Source organism: Lactuca saligna, chromosome 2 (genome assembly GCF_052625555.1).
Source record: "Lactuca saligna cultivar CGN05327 chromosome 2, ASM5262555v1, whole genome shotgun sequence".
Classification (NCBI taxonomy): Eukaryota; Viridiplantae; Streptophyta; class Magnoliopsida; order Asterales; family Asteraceae; genus Lactuca; species Lactuca saligna.
Window position 1 is genome coordinate 132,238,207 of NC_136418.1, and position 18,344 is coordinate 132,256,550.

The 18,344-nt window shown below is 33.2% G+C and overlaps 1 protein-coding gene across 1 annotated transcript; it reads left to right on the top strand.

Annotated features, from left to right (window-relative positions):
* The first annotated feature begins 7,370 nt into the window (after nt 1-7,370).
* EMB2656 (ARM repeat superfamily protein) lies at nt 7,371-11,974 on the top strand. The gene is made up of 10 exons (XM_078980254.1): nt 7,371-7,805; nt 8,412-8,615; nt 8,699-8,844; nt 8,935-9,203; nt 9,292-9,519; nt 9,618-10,057; nt 10,131-10,642; nt 10,723-11,026; nt 11,119-11,380; nt 11,489-11,974. The coding sequence occupies exons 1-10, from the start codon at nt 7,437-7,439 to the stop codon at nt 11,797-11,799; spliced, it is 3,045 nt and encodes a 1,014-aa protein (XP_078836380.1). The 5' UTR covers nt 7,371-7,436; the 3' UTR covers nt 11,800-11,974.
* Nucleotides 11,975-18,344: the final 6,370 nt, after the last annotated feature.

An 18,344-nucleotide genomic window follows, 5' to 3' on the forward strand; every position in this document is an offset into this window, starting at 1 on the left:
CATCTTAAGAAGTAATTGTGCAAATTTGTACGCAAAACTGTATCTTTTTTCCTACCATATCCCCCCACCCCCGATACACTTGATTCTATTTTTTTCTTTATCCTTTTCGGTTGTTCGTGGAAGTATGTATTTATATGTGTGGAGTAGTTTAAAAGAAAAAAAAAATGAAGAAAGAGATTGATGTGTGACTCCATTTTTGTTGGGGTTCGGATTTGCAGGCACGACCTTAGCCGACGTGATGCCCACGCCAAACACTACTGACCTACAATACTAATATAACATAGTCTTAGATTCATCCTTTCAAGTATTAGTTATTTTCTCTATGTTTGTTAGAACTAACAATGGGTCAATCTGGGTTGGGTACGGGTTCAACTAATTTATTAATTGGATTGATGATTTCAACTGAACCCAACCTGGTTAATTAAATGGGTTGATATTTCCAAAGCAACCCAACTTATCAAATAAATGAGTTGTCACTTGATTGATTTTTTATATAGTTTCCAACAAAACCTATTAAATAAATGGGTTAAACCATTTAAAATATAAAAAAAGTAAATAAATTAACTCAAGTTACATCGGTGAAATTAGTTTTGAACTTAAATAAAATTTCAAAATACGACCGTAACACAATCTCAATTCACAAACACAAAGAAAATATTCAAATAACATTAAATATAAGTAATTTCAAAGTGATTTTGGACAGTGGTTAGTGTTGTCGATGCCAAGAAAAAAGAGAGAAATGAGAATTGCATTTTCTTTTAAACATAAATAATAATACAAAGTTGTAATTTATAAATTAGTACTTAGATCAATACATCAAAACATTTAAATAACTATTAAATTAAATATATATTAAAGGTGAATCGGTTGGTGGTTTGAAAATTAATTGATAATTTTGATCAAATCTAACCTATTTAATTAAATTGGTTAGACGGGTTGACCAATCTAACTTAAATTGATTGAAAATCTCTACCCAACCTTCTAATTTTGGGTTAGGTTCGGATTGGATTGATGGGTTTGATCGATTTTTATCGGCTCTAATATTTACTTATGATATTAATTTTAACTTTTCTCTTTAATAAAAGTTTGAGTTAAAATGTTTCTTTATCAATTTAGAATTACACACATCTTAAAGACCAAAAATATCAACTAAAATATATTCTAACATCTGTCTATAAAAATCTATCAACCAAGTACATATTGTAGAAAGACTTCATATTAACACAAAAATTGAGATTTCTCATATGTACGACCATATGACTTAGAAAAATAGAAAGTTGTTCAATACCAAGCTCACGATGAAACACAATATGTCGTGCCTATGGGCAAGAACTTGTCAAATGTGTTCGACGGTTCGACCACATGACTTTACTAATGGAACCGAATTGACAATTATCCTTTGAATATATGCATAAAAACAAAAATCTAAGTACATAAGTACAAATTAGTCTCCTTCAGGCTATTTACTAGACAAATTCTCTGCATACCTAAAAACTGGATAATTTATGAACGGATATAACAAAACATAAACATATATATATATATATATATATATATATATATATATATATATATATATATATATATATATATATATATATATATATATATATGGTTCGGTTCCGGCGATGACTCTTTTTCCGATGAGGACATGTTAAAAAAATTGAAAAAAATATTAAAAAAATAGAAATAATAAAATCGAGCATAGTATTGTATCGGAGATAAAAAAAAATTGGATTTTTTTTTGGATAATTAAAATTGAATCATGGATCATAAAAATGATTCATGCTTCGATTTTAATGATCTAAAAGAAATTTCGCAATTTTTTTTTTCTCTCTGATACAGTATTATGCTCGATTTTATTATTTGTATTTATATATATATATATATATATATATATATATATATATATATATATATATATATATATATATTTCAGTTTTTTAAGTTCCCCTCACCGAAAAAAGAGTCCTCACCAGATCCTATGTGTGTGTGTATATATATATAAATATATATATATATATATATATATATATATATATATATATATATACATACGAAAATTTTACGCCAAATTTAAACTTTTCAAGCATAAATAAAACCAAATAGTAATTGTTTACAAAAGCATTTCAATTCATTATTCAATCAGAGTGTCCCAAAAGCTATATCATAAGGATGAGGAGCGGTACGGACACGCCTTCGCCTTGCCATGAACTCCTGAGGTACCTGAAACCATAAACTAAAAACTGTAAACCCGAGGGCTTAGTAAGTTACCCCCAAGGTCAACAGTCCATGTTGTCCTTAACTCGCCGAGCACCCTCGGTTACTCGCCGAGTTCCTTGAAGCAGTATCCAACTCGTCGAGTCATCGAGGTGACTCGTCGAGTTCCTCCAATTCTTGATCACTATTTTAAGCCACCCGTCGAGTTTCCTTCTTGCAACTCGACGGATACACACACATACATATCCTGGAGAAAACTCATCCGACTCGCCGAGTTGTTCATACAACTCGCCGAGTCTATGACAATCTTCATCGGACTCGTCGAGTTGCTCATCCAACTCGTCGAGTTCAAGGCCATCTTCATACGACTCGTCGAGTTCCTTCAGCCCTTAAGCCATACAGACTCATTTTAAGCCATGCAATGGCTCCAAATTACAAATACAAGCTTCTAGAGCATGCTTTTCATGTATAGTTGCAAAACCTTACGTGTATACATGGCTAAAAGGGCTCTTAATGGCAATTCTAAGCTCTTAATGGGGTTTCATGCACAAGGAAGGTTTCAATCACCCCCATACCCGCAACCTTATGACTTTAGGACTTAGGAAGGGTCCAGATCCGAAGTTATAACTTCAGATCTAGCACATAGCTCCCCATATCAACTCAAAATCCATAAAACCCTAGAAGTCAACCAAAAGAAAAGAGATATATAAGGAAAGGGATGTAAAGATTGCAACTTGATACCTCCAAAAGATGCTAGTTGAGGTGAGTTCTGCTTCCCACACTTTCCTTGCTTCATCTCCTTTGCTCTTCAAGCTTTTCCCTCCTAGCCAACCTTCTTTCCAAGGCTTAAATCACACCAAGAAGAGTACCACACGAATTAGGGTTTCACTGAGCTTCTCAAAGACTGTAAAGAGGCCAAAGGAGGTTGAGGCTCCTTTAAATAGGGTGCAAAACCCCGAGATTTAGGGTTTCATCTGCCAGCTCCTACTTGTCGAGTCCCTTCATGGACTCGGCGAGTAGGTCACTAAACATGCGTATCAAGCCCGTTGCTACTCGACGAGTAGGGCAACCAACTCATCAAGTAAGCCTTAAAACCAATTAAATTCTTATTTAAACGATACCTGGGAATCGGGGCGTTATATATATATATATATATATATATATATATATATATATATATATATATATATATATATATATATATATATAAGTTCAATAGAAAACAATTATTAATCAATGAACCAATGAACCAATCTAAAACGTCGAAATGTAAAGCGATCAACGACAAATGAAGGTTTGTAGACTTTTACAATGGACACACATGCTTAGATTATAACAAAACCCTTTTTTGTATAATTTTTAGGCCATATTTTTTATCGAAAAAAAAAAACGAATATACCATTGTTTATGATTTTTCATCATATTTCCATAGAGATTCATATTGATATACAAAATTAAAAAAAAATAAAAAAAAAACTACTTCATTCCTTTGTTTTTTGAAAAGTTAAGGCCTATTTTTAATCGAAATTTTTTACTAAATATGACAAAATTCATATTTTTTTAGTACTCTTTAAAATTGATTCATAATAATAATAATAATAATAATAATAATAATAATAATAATAATAATAATAATAATAATAATAATAATAATAACAATGTATTTTCAGTTCAGATTCACATTGTGAATCTGCTTAAATTCATAATATGAATAATAGTAAGTCATATTCACATTTTGATTTTTGAAAACTAAATTATATATAGTTAAAATTTCCAATGTACATAAATTCATGATACATTCCACATTTCCCAGTTGAGGAAGTGTATAGATGATGAGACAGCTGTGGTTCCTTTGGAGGACATTCATGTCGATGATCGCCTGGATTATATTGAGAGGCCAGTGATGATTCCAGATAGGAAAGTGAAAACCTTGAGGAACAAGGTAGTGAACTTGGTCAAAGTTTAATGGCAACATCGGAAATGCTCGCTTTGATCTATTTTATGAGATTGACTTCGAGGGAGAAGTCTGATTCTAGTTGGGGAGGATTGTAACATTCGATATTCTAGTAGTTTACATTATTGGTCCCTTGTGTCAAAATCTTTGCATTTTAGCCCATACGTTGGGTGTACGTGGGATACGTACAACGTACATGATCAAGACTTGGAAATGCGAGACTCATCCTAGTAGGTTGGGCGTACATGTAGTACGCAGAGCCTACTAGCTTAGGACCCAAACCATAAAATTTAGGGTGTGTCCCTATTTAATCAACATTATACCTCCCGTGGACCTTCTAAAGACAGCATCCACTCCTTCCAAACCCTAATCTCGAGTCTCATCCTTGTATATGAAGATTTTGAAGCTTTTGGTAATTTTGGTCCTTTCTTGTTGAAGAATAAGGTTATTCAAGAAGTTGGTATTGCTTGCAAGCTTGTGGATCCAAAAACTACCTCACATTGTGCATCTTTTGGAGGTATAAAGTTTATACCTTGGTGTGTTTCTTTCTAGATATCTTAAATGGGCAATTTATGACCTTTTTGTCTGAAGTTTGGATGTTTGTGAGTATGATGTACGTCATAGCATATTGGTTGTCCATTCATGTATTTTAGGTCATATAGAATCATAAATATGCTTTCTTGAAGGTCCCTTTCTTTCCATGCAAGAGTGTTGTGGTTTTAAGTACGGTTTAAGTTAGGGTTTTGAGGTTTAAGCTCATTTCAACCATGCAAAGGCTTAAAGTTATGGGCTTTATGGAGTACGACATTCTATTGAGGTCAGATCTATTTTTAGGTTACATGCCTTAATGATTAAGATGTTATGGAGTGACTTTTGGGATAAGATAGCATACGCCCAACGTAGCCAACCCTGATCCCAACCCACCTTGTTCTTTGAGTACGCGATGCGTAGGGAGCGTACGCCCAACATACGTAATGGGCAGTTGACTCTTGCTAACTATTGACTTCTGGTCAAAGCTTAATGGTATTGGACCATGGAAGCGACAAAATGGTCCTTTTGCCCTTAAAGAGCATGGTTATGGAATTGGACTTGTGAGTTGTGTTATGGACTTTAATTATTTATTAGGATTAATTATTGTGTTCTTAGGTGGAGTCTGGTTTTGGCAGTTCGGGTGTGAGATTTATCTGTCATCAGTGTTAGGTGAGTCTCCTCACTTATCCCTACATGTATGATCGAATAGCTATATATGTGATGACCATTTGGGTCTAATTGTTATTATTATGTTATGTTTTTTACATGTGACTGAGACTTCAGGTAGTCTCCAATGTTGTTGATAACCCATAGGGGCGTGTTGTTTGCCCACTGAGACTTCATGTAGTCTCCATGGTAACTAATAACCCATCATTGTTGGGGGAACTCACTAAGATTTGTGCTTACAGTTGTTGATTAAATGTATTTCAGGTACTTTTAAGGATCGCGGGTAAGCGAATGCCTGATTGTACACACTCGTTGGGAGATTTTGTTATTGGACATTATGTGGCACTCTGATATTCGTAGTGATGATTTGTACTTGATACTTGTGATTTTATGTTGGTTTGGTTTACGAACACTATTTTGGGTAAATTAATAATGAAAATTTTGGTTTGAAATTTAAGGTGTTACACCAACGTATTAAAAGCATCAAGTAATAAGATTAGAGTTACACATACCATGATTAAGCACACAAAACTCAAATGTGATCTACCGATGTTGGCAGAAGAGAGAAATCAGTAATGGATGCTCAAACTTGAGTTCATGATCTACAAATATATTAGGTGAGTATTACCTCTTTCATTACAGATGAAAAGTAGCATGAGTGACCATAAACGATTAGACATTCTCTTTAGTTGTGATTGCAGATGCATTTGTATAGTCAAGCTGAAAGAGGAAGTTGTAATGGAAATGAAAGAACCCTAATTGCACTTGACACTCCCGATTGTGGATATATACATTCAAATTAGAAGAAAACTTGTCAATTCTAACATATAATACGTGGTAGAAACCTAGATTACTAGTTTTGAACACATAGTAAAGCAAGTGATAAAAGGAACGACTTAATCAAAGAACCGATGTTTAATATTACAAATGTTTTATGGATTACTCAAACTCCAAAAATGAAATTAGTGTAAAAACTAAGTCAACAACCCTAACCAGTAACAGTTTCTTGTCGTCTCTTCTTCGATCCAACCTAACCAGTAAGGGTCATCATCTCTTTTTCAATCGAACATGCTCGCTTCATTGTATTCTTGTTTCTCCAAATAGGAATAATCTTTGGATAATCAAACTCAAATTTGAAAATTTTTAACTGGGAATCGGAAAGCATAGCCGATAGACAAAAATTGAAAGAGTTTTTGGGAAATCAATAAGTTTGTACCTGATTCAAAGTTATGCTCATATATTGGAAGACGATAGAAGATCTCATTCAAAATTATGCTCCTGATTTCTTGCTATTTAGCTTGATTTGTGGAAGATTTATTGTTCATTTTGTGGGATCACATACAACTTTTACATAGACAAGCGTGACCGGAACGGAAACCATAAGCATGGGTTTTAATAGGACGAAGTGTATTTTGGTATTTCACAATAAAAGTTTTAGGCGGGAAAATAATCTGTGTGGGGTTAAGAAGATGACATGTGACGATACTCTTTTATTAAAGTAGAGGATTCTGTTTTTGGAACATTTCTCTCCCTTGGACCCTGTAGAGGGGCTATTCATAGACCCCGCTAGGGAGCTGCTCCTTGGAACCCTGTACCCAAGGGTGCTGCCTCCATACCTCCGTATTCCTGAGTTCATAATTAACATTTTGAGTATACACCACACACTTTCAATATCATATAGCAAACATAACACAATTTGTCTCAATAGCAAATCTATTTATACTAAAAGATGTTGATAATACTAAATCACCGACATAAATTTCTAATATCAATACATAAAGACTTATGTCTTGCTTGTGTCGGGTATCAAATTGGTGGATCTATTTGTATTTTGTAATACTATTTTATAAATCAAAACGAAAAGCGCTCGTGTTATGAGGTTTGGATTCGGACGGGGCCCATAATCGATTTTAAAAACCACGGATCTGCTGCTTTCAGTTTCAGAAGCATTTTTTAGGCCCAATAAAACTTTCAAGCCTTTTCATTTCCCGCTCTTCAATTCGAAAATCAGATTAGAGAGAGAAACAGAGAAAATTCCTCAGATTTGCTTTCAGAGGCATCTACAATGGCCGTCGAAATTCCTGAAGAGAAGCACTTGATGCAAAAGATTGCCAAGGTTTTTAACGACGCTCGAGCATCTCGAGCATCACACATCCGCAAGCTCAAAGATCTTTCTGCTCTCCGTTCTTCAGTTCCTCTTGCTCAATTCTTCGATGCTTTCTCTAAAAACCTAACCCTTATCTTCACCACCCAGCGCCGTATCGCTTCTGTCGAACGGATAGTTCAATTTGTTGCCATTTTCTCCTGCCTACGCGATCCTAACCATTCCGAGGACTGTGATGAATTTTTTGAACGGTTTTTGCGGCTTCTCATGGCTGGTACCGCTGCTACCAGCAGAACTGCCAGATTTAGGGCCTGCCAGATCATTTCGGAGGTATTCGTTTGTGTTCTGTTGTTATTTGAGAGTTATGCTTGTTACTTGTCTACTCTTGTTATGAAATTGATACATGGATGTGCATTTATTAGCTAATTTTACTGAAAATCTATGACTATATTGGTCTGTCATTGGCTTTTAGAGTTGCAAATATTTTGGTGATAGAGTCATTATATCAATTTATGTCGGTTTTACTGTGAGAATCTGGAAAGAGTTATTTTCAGTTCCAAATAGAGAAGTCTGATCTGGAAATTGATGAGTTATATTTTTTCAAGAAATATGAAATGATGTTTCTGCTAGTACCGTGGTAGAATTCATATCAAAGTTGCATTTTGACATTTAGAACTCATATATAGCTCATTTTTGTTAAGGGTTGATGTATTTATTACCTTTTTTCTACTAAACGAATTATAGATACAATTGACATTCGAATGTCCACATCAATCGTTGTTGCTGAGTGTTCTTATTCACTAGGATGGACTAATGAAATTATATATGCATTGATACTTTATGTGAATTTGAGTAGATCAACTTTATTACTTTACTTGTTTCTGTTTTAGTCTCCATCTTTATTTATTTCTCACTCGATGGAATCTTTATTGTCAGATCATAATGCGATTGCCAGACGATGCAGAAGTGAGTGATGAGTTGTGGGATGAAGTAATCGATTGCATCAAGGTTCGTGTGGGGGATAAAGTCCCAGTAATCCGCACCTATTCTGTTAGGGCTTTATCCCGTTTTGCAAACGACGCAGAAAACAGCGACATTCTTGAACTATTACTCGAAACATTACCCTCAGAACAGAATCACGTAAGTTTTTTACCCTAGTTTCTACATTCCACTCTTCTCATTCTTTCATCTCTTACTCACACACCTTTTTCCCAACACATCAGGATGTTCGCAAAACCATACTTCTATCCTTACCAGCTTCTAACGCAACATCAACAGCAATCATCAATTGCACATTAGATGTGAATGAATCTGTCAGAAAAGCTGCTTATTGTGTTTTAGCCAGTAAATTCCCTCTTCAGAGTCTCAGGTACTTTGTATGCACTTACAAAACTATAATCATATAACACTCTTTTATTAAATCACTCTACTTTAACTCCCAATTCTATGAATTCTATAGCATTAAGCAAAGGACAATTATACTCCAAAGGGGACTTGCTGATCGTTCTGCAGCTGTCACCAAAGAATGTCTTAAGTTACTAAAAGATGAATGGCTTATGAAGTCATGCAATGGAAACCCAATTGAGCTTCTTAAGTTTCTTGATGTAGAAACTTATGAGTCCATTGGAGTGTCTGTAATGGAGGCGTTATTGAAATCTGGTCTAGTCAAGTTACATGGTGGTCAAACTATCAACCAATTCATACCATCAAACAGCAACACAACTGAAGGTAAGTCAAAAATGTACATTTTCTTTTTCTTTTATACCTTTCTTTCCTTCTTTGAATGAATATTCGGTTATCTTTTTATGTATCTCAGGGCAAAATGTGCAACAAGTGGATGCTGAAGTTGCATTGTATTTAAGAACTTTATGCAAACATCTACAGACAGAAGCACAATCAAAAGGGTCTGATGCTGCAATGACAACTGGCACTGAAGCCACTGTATACGCATCAGAAGCTTCCGATAGCAACGATCTTCTCGAAAAGATTCTTCCAGAATCCGTTTCTGACTACATCGAACTAATCAAAACTCATATCGCTGCAGGTGTGAAATTTTTTACAAAACTTACAATCTTTTTCATCACCCTGATTTCATAATTCATAATTCATAATTCATACAATCTGACTTTCTGATTCCTTCAGGACAAGCTAATCGGTTTATAGCAAGACAACTTCTCATACTCGGCTCCATGCTTGATTTCTCTGATGCTACAAACAGAAAAGTCGCAGCAGTATTTGTGTTGGAATTACTAAAAAGCCCTCTTGACCATGAAGTAGATGACGATGGTGTGAAAGTTGTTATCGGAGATGGGATTAGTCTAGGTGGCGAACGTGATTGGGCCGATGCAGTTTCTGGGCTTGCTAAAAAAGTACACGCGTCACAAGGAGAGTTCGAAGAAATCATTCTAGGCGTTATAGCAGATCTTGCTATTCCTTGTAGAGAAAGAACAGCGGATTTTTTGGAATGGATGCATTGTCTTTCTGTCATTGGTCTTCTTCTCGAACACACAAAATCCCTACGTTGGATGTTTGGAAAACCCATCGAACCTTCTGAACTTCTCCATTCTTTACTTCTCCCAGGGGTACTTTCGTCTTTTTGACATCTGTGTATTCGTTTTTCTTGAAATCTAATGTTTCTTTTTTAACTTTTTGTAGGCGAAACACATTCATTTTGACGTTCAACGAGCTGCGATCAGATGTTTGGGTCTTTTTGGGATTTTGGAACGAAATTTAACAGAAGAATTAGTTAAACAATTGAGGGTTTCGTTTATTAAAGGACCATCTCCTGTAAGTAGCATGGCGAGTAAGTCTTTGATGGATCTTGCCACGTGGCATGGGCCTGATGCTGTCGACAAATCCATGAACCAAAATCTGTCGTCGCAATTCATAGAACAAGCGAAAACCATTCATCCAGTTGATTTGAATGAGACAAATGAGGATTTGGAAATTGAAATTATGGATTTGTTATACGCGGGATTTGAAAAAAACGATTTTGGGAAAATGGAAACCGATGAAAACGAATCGGTTCAACCCGTTTTAGCAGAAGGCTTTGCTAAAATCCTCCTTTTAAGTGAAAATTACCCCACGCTTTCATCTTCTTCACATCCTATTCTTTTAGCCAAGCTCATTACTCTTTACTTCAGCAACACAACTGCTGACTTTCAAACGTAAGTCTTGATTTTAATTTAAATATATTTATATATCTTTATAAATTCATTCAAAATAAGTTGATCTTTTTTTTTAATAGGTTAAAACAATGTCTATCTGTGTTCTTTGAGCATTATCCATCTGTATCTGTGAACCACAAGGAATGTATATGCAAGGCTTTCATCCCTGTCATGAGATCAATGTGGCCTGGAATCAACGGTGTTTCAGGTGGGGCCCCCGCGGTAGTATCCCGCATGCGCAAGCGTGCGATCCAAGCCTCCCGTTTCATGTTACAGATGTTACAGGCTCCACTTTATCCAAAGGAGATTGACAAAAAAGTCAACGAGTCAACTGATGACTTTGACTTTGGAGAAGAAGGCCTTGCTATACACATCACAGCTGAGGTAAAAAAATCATTCAATGTAAAAGTATGTTGCTATTTCTTGTAATTTTGCCAAATTGATAATTGAGATTTATATTTTTTTGTGGTGTACAGGTTTTGAGTTTTCAGAAGAAGAAAAGTCCTGCAGAGAAAGCTTATGTTTCAGCTATTTGTAAAGTGCTTGTATTGGTTCGTTTTAGGGGATTAGAACAAGTGGCGATAAAGTTAATGAGGAAGCTTTTGAATCGTGTGGCTGAATCTGTTTCATCGGATAAAGAAACTTTAAAGGAAGTCAAACAAATGGTTGACCAGTTAAAGTCGTTAGATAAAACCCCAGATGAACCATTGCCTGTGGATCAAGCTAATATTTTGTTAGGTAATTTTTTTTTTATTAAGCATTTTTAGGACCAAAATTGTAAAAATCGGTACACTCAGGGACTGAAACTGTAATTCACTCATAATTTAACTTTTATGTGTTTAACAGAGAAGTTGGATGTACAAGTGAGTATCGATGGCGATGAGTCGTCGATGGACGTGGAGCCGACACCTGTCCCGAGGTCAACAAAGCCGGTGCGGGCCCGGAGACGGGTACGTGAAAAGGAATCATCGTCTTCTGATGATGAAGACGAAACTGTTGCTCCTGTGAATCCTGTGATGATGAGTGTTCGATCACAAAGAGCGAGTAAATCTGCAGCTTTGTCAAAAATGGTTTCTAGTAATAAACCTGTCAAGATTGATGATGATGAAGAAGAAGATGAGGAATCTGAGGTTACATCTGAGGATGAATCTGATTAGATGTTTTGAGTGGGTGTGATGTTTGTGTTTTGATATATTTAGTGAAGTTTGTAAGTTGGTTGGTTGTCTATATTTTTGAAATTTGCACTTTACATATTCTCTTTGTGAAGTGAGAAGGTAAGAAGGTTGTATGTTGTAATTGAACTATTTCATGAAGGAACTTAATTAAAGTCCATCATCATAATTAGTTAAATATATAATAAAACAATATAGTTTTAATCAGATACGGATCTAGTCAAAACTCAAAAGTTCTAACTCAATCAACATTAACTCAGGACGCAACTATCAAACGACCCTTAAATCAGTTTGTGTTAGAAACAAATGAAAACTTAACAACAAAGGTCTTTATAAAAAAGTTTTACTAGAATTGAAATAGTGAATGTCGTTATGTTCTTTTTTGGGTTATGATGATAATGTCTCTAGATTGGCTAACGCAATAAGTGGAATTTGGAAATAAAGTTGGTACGAAGCATGTGAGAAGAGGTTTTGGTGCGCCATTTGTGGAGACAATATGTAAAACTTTCTCAATCAATATATTTTCGTTTTCTCTTGTAGTAAAATAATATTCCCTTGTTTGACATTATCGTAATGTTGATAATTTTATAAAACAAATAAAATATACCGTTACATATTAAATGATTTAATGTAATATGGTAATATACATAAGAATTTTAAACGAAAAATATAGTTTTTTAAAAGATACCTAATAATGCCGAATAAATAATTAATTTATTCTCGCGAGTGACACTGCCTATAAAAAATATTAAACCATAAACTGTGATTGGTTACCAACCAAAAAAATAACAGCTTGTCTTTTGTTTGTTTTCTTAACGCCTTTTGGTAGCATATAACTCGACTAATTAACTTGTTTTAAGATACTATTTAAACGATAATTTAATAGAAATATTGTTTGCTTTTGATAGTATGATTAATCACTAGATACGTGCTTGGTATATTAATTTTATATAACAAGAATAGTTTTATTTTGTTCTAATCAGTGTATATTCTCTTTGTTCCCCCGACACTCACTTTCCTAAAAAAGAATATAAGTAAAATTTAATGGTTGCTTTGTTATTTATTATAAAGTGCACGTTAAGTTACTTATTGATCTTTGTAAGTGTACGTTACGCCTTTATCTTTGTAGATATAGCCAGTATAAACCCTTACAATATTTATTGTCTTTTAAACTACATTGGCAGTTATTCAACAATAGTTTGCGTATTAATAATATTACTTAGTTGACATCATTATATAAAGTATCCAATAAAGTGGATCATATTTTGGCGTTCTTCATCCCATTACTCATCGTTATTTTTATAGAGTAGTTAACATGTCGCTACTCATTGGCTTTATTATATCTATAAACATATGACTCTCGACTAGTCTCCAAAATTTCACTATAAACTTTAAAAGATTCAAAGAACAACAAACATGAAAACAACTTTTAGATAAAATGTTAGTGTGACTTGGAATTTGATTATCCAAATAAATAACCTTATTCAAAATAAAGTGAAGAAACCTGAATGATAATTTTGAGGGGATACTTGTTTGGAGTAGGTAGAGTACCGTTATGCTACATGCCTGTGTTGTTACCCCAAACTTTCTTGTATATGTGCTAGAACCTATAGTTATGCTACATGCCTGTGTTGTTACCTAAACTTTTTTGTATATGGGCTAGAACCTATAGTTATGCTACATGTCTGTGCTGTTACCCCAAACTTTCTTGTATATGGCCTAGAACCTATAGTTATGCTACATGCCTGTGTTGTTACCCCAAACTTTCTTGTATATGGGCTAGAACCTATAGTTATAGTTTTACAATTATAAATATTTGTAGTAAGGGTTCCCATTGTATCACTTTAAACAATCAACTAATAGAAAGAGTTCTCCGGTTCCTGCAAATGGATAAAGGTCACACCGACCGAACGACATTAATTCTCTGTGTCAAATGGCCATATATCATGTTTGAAGGATGTCCTCTTACAAGTTCTATTTGGAGAAGTTGAGTGGATTGAATGTTGGTGATTTTAGTGTCACCGTGTCATTTTAAGTAACTAGAACTAACATGTGAGCTAAGGGGCTTTATAATTTGTACTCTAATATATGTATGGGGTTATGCAGAGTGCACACATGTATAAGATCGAATTAGAAGTCGGTTCGACGACTAGTCGGGGGTTTGGGGGCAGCGCCCCTGGGTCCAGGGTTTCTAAAGGGGCAACGCCCCTTTGGCGTGGTCTAAGGGAAATTTCTTGAGGGTGATTATGGTAAAACTAACGAAACTCGTTAGTTTTGGTAACCCTAATTCCTCATTAAATCCGGTTATCATGACTTGCTTCCACAACAACTAATGACGGCCCAACCCTAAGAAACCCTAATCTCGTTTAATATATAAACAATTCTTCCTCTTCAGAAGAGGGTTACGATCTTAAGTTCTCGTTTTCATCATACTTTTACAGAATCCTCTAGCATATTGGCTTACGATTTCTATGCTTAGAATCGTAAGTGTCCACTTGGATTATCCTAGGCTGAATTTCTTGTAACCTATACATATGGTAAAAATATCAGTTCGGAAAGTGATATCACAATCCAAGTTGGTATCCAGATCTCCACCATAAACCCTAAATCTTCCCTACATTGAATGACTTGATATTGTGGAGGGTGAAGATGAAGGCCCTTTTTGGTTCAACAGGTTGTGCAACAACATTGGAAAGAGATGGGAAACTACCAAATGAGATGATGACATATACGAAATCAAATATTATGGAAAAAGCGCACAATGCAATTCTATTATGTTTGATTGATGAAGCGCTACATAAGGTCGTGGATCGAACGACTAGTTATGGGTTATGGGAGAAACTTTGTGACACGTATCAAAATAACCCTCTCACTAATCAACTATATTAGAAGTAACATTTGTATACGCTCTGATGATAGATAGTACCCATGTAAAAGATCGTATGGACAATTATAATTGCATTATTCATGATTTACAAGGCATTGAAGTTAAAATTGAAGATGACGATCAAACTCTTATTCTATTGTGTTATTTGTCGAATTTATATGAGAATTTCATTGATATCATATTGTATGGTAGAGCAATGATGAGTGTTAATGACGTGAAGGATGCCTTGTTGTCCAAGGATTTAAAACATAATGTTTAGGGTAGTGAAGAGGGTTTTGATTTAGGTCATTTTGTAAGCAGGGGTACATCATAAGAAATAGAAGGTGTAAATAGGGAAAGTTAAGTTTTAAGTAAAGCTTCCACTAATGTTACCGGTGTAAAGAACGGGGGGTATATTAAAGCAGATTGGCCACAACGCAAAAACGGAAACAATAAGGTTGAATTAAGCAACAATGGTAGTGTTTCTCTAGTTCAATACAATTTTGATAAATAAGACATGTATATATGATGTTTCGACTATATGTACGATTGATTATACAAACACTTAGGTCTTAGACACATGTGTATCTCATCATATGACATTTTCTTGTGATTTATTCGTTTTCTTTAACGGATAGAACGGTAAGGTAATATCATGTAATGTTGAGATATGGCGTCTCAAAGTTAGTGACATAGTGCAGATCAAAATACATGACAATATGGTCAAAAATATAAATTGTTGGTATGTTCTTGATTTTCGGGAATAATTTAATTTCTCTTGGAACTTTTGGTAAACATGGACTCAAATACTATGGTGAAGATGATCGAGTAAAAGTCTCAATGGGTGTTCTTGTGTTAATGAAAGATAAACTACTACATGGATTTTTTTTTTCTAGAAGGCAATTCGGTGACAAGGATGATGACTGTATCTTAATCTTTGGAGCTACGTGATGACAAAACAGAGTTGTGACATCGTCGATTGGGTAACGTAAGCAATACGATAAAGTCGATATTGAGTAAGCATGGATTACCTGAGGGTGAAATTACTTTCGATAGAGTTCTTTGAATCTCGTGTAAAAGAAAATCAATGCATGTTAATGTTTATTTATGGTCAACATATGTGACATCCCTTATTTTCCAGAGCCGATTTTTTTCTTTTTTCTTTACGCTTTTAAAACCATAACATAGAGTAAATTAAAGAAATGGTCCTTGTGGTTTGATTGAATTCTCAGTTTTGGTCATAAGTTTTAAAATTGATAGGTTACATCCCTGTGGTTTCTAAAAATGGCAATGTTGGTCCTTTGTCCATATAAAAAGACCAAATTATCTTTTTTTTTCCTTTTAACAATTTATATATATATATATATATATATATATATATATATATATATATATATATATATATATATATATTATCTTTATTTTAATAGAATTAATATAGATTATTTATAATTTTTTTAAATTCAATTATCTAAATTATATAAAATCATATTATTATTATTATTATTATTATTATTATTATTATTATTTATTTATTTATCTTTGTTTTGTAGTTTAAAAATCTTTTAAAATTTTTTGAAGTTTTATTTAAATATATTTTTAATGTTTTTTTTGACATTTTGTTCGTCCAATATAATTATTTAATGTTGTTTTTTATGTGTTTTTTGTTTACATCATTCACTTATATGTAAGGATGTAAACGAACTGAACTTTTAGTGAACCGTTCGTAAATTGTTCGGCGGAAGTTCGTTTATGTTTGTTTATTTAATAAATGAACGAACATGAAAAAAAAATTTATCATTCGTTTAGTTAAACTAACGAACATGAACATTTGTCTCGTTCGTTCGTTTATATTCGTGAACGTTCGTTTATAATGTTTGTTTATGTTAATTTATGTTCGTTCATTTAATTTATTTATATTCATTTATGTTCAATTTTTTTAATTGTATTACCATATTATATGTCCATTTATGTTAATATATGTGTTTTATGGTTTTATGTGTTTTTTGTTTACATTATTTGTTTATATCTTAGTGTTTTTTCATTTATTGTCTAAATAATTATATTTTTTCGTATAACTATTTCTGAAAAAAAAAAACAAAGTAAACATATATATATATATATATATATATATATATATATATATATATATATATATATATATATATATATATATATATGGTTAAAAGAAAAAGAAAAAAAGCAAATATTAAATAATTTTGTTGGAAGATTGATAGTTATTCGAGTTATTATTTTAATTTGTTTATTCGAAAAAAAAGATCAAAAAAATCATTATATAATTTAAACAAATAAAAGGTCAAAAAATCATTAAAAAATATATTTAAATAAAACGTCAAAACTATTAAAAAAATTTTAAACAAAAAAAACAAAGATAAATAAATAAATAAATAATAATAATATGATTTTATATAAATTAGATAATTGATTGTAAAAAACAAAACTAATTATATAAATAACATATATTATTTCTATTAAAATAAAAATAAAAGACAATAATATATATATAGTTAAAAGAAAAAAAAGAAAGGGTAAGTTGGTCATTTTATATGGACCAAGGATCTGCAGTGCAAGTTTCACAAACCACAGAGATGTAACCTATCAAAATTTAAACTTAGGGACGAAACCTGAGAATTCTACCAAACCATAGGGACCATTCCTATAATTTACTCCCATAACATATTTATTTGCGGAAAATCCCAGTATATTAAATTTTTTTTAAGTACAACTGTTTGTTTCAAAATAATAAAACTTTAAGAATGTCATAATCAATACACAACATAGTTACAATGTAAAGACCTAACTGTCATGAACACTATTGCAAGTCTTCTCTTTAATCGCTCGACATCCTATTCGAGTATCTAACATTCTTAACACCGCAACATGTGATGCATATAAATTGAGTGGTTCAGGTTGGAAACCTGGTGGGATAGATAGGGTTTTCAATCCCATAATTTTATTATGATATTAATCCATAATTAATAACATGCAAAACCAACTGTCATCCAACAATACATCATAAATATCTATAAGTCACTTTACCCTTAGTTATCCATCCCTTCGATCATCACATACTGATCCTATAACAATGATCTTATAAGATCTATTATCACTTTAAATATCTATAACATCATAAATATCTATAAGTCACTTTAAACCAAAATTTTCATTTTTAATTTCCCAAAATAATTTTCACAAACCAACTCATCCAAAAACATAAGTGTCTAAAACAAACATCATCATAAAATATCAAAGTATCTCAAACTGGCCCAGTAACAAATCTCCCAGCAAGTGTGTACAATCAGATCTTCGCCTTCCCGCGGTCCTCAGAAGTACCTGAAACACATAAATCAACAACTGTAAGCATGAAACTTAATGAATTCCCCAAGATACAACATATAACACAACATAAATAAATGACTATGGGTTATCAGAAACCGTGGAGACTATCAATAGTCCCAGTGGGCAACAACATGCCATATGGGTTATCAGCAACCCTGGAGCCTATCCACAATATCAGTCATACATAACAACATAATACAAAAATAACAGTCGACCCAACTGATTATCACAAATACAACTATTCTACCACACACGTAAGAATAAGTGAGGAGACCCACCTAATATCGACAACAAGTAAATCTCT

Excerpts from the sequence above, each read along its gene's own strand:
- EMB2656 (XM_078980254.1), top strand. The coding sequence starts at position 7,437 with ATGGCCGTCGAAATTCCTGAAGAGAAGCACTTGATGCAAAAGATTGCC. Across the intron at positions 8,616-8,698 it reads TACCCTCAGAACAGAATCAC|GATGTTCGCAAAACCATACT; the intron begins GTAAGTTTTTTA and ends CCAACACATCAG. Across the intron at positions 8,845-8,934 it reads TTCCCTCTTCAGAGTCTCAG|CATTAAGCAAAGGACAATTA; the intron begins GTACTTTGTATG and ends TGAATTCTATAG.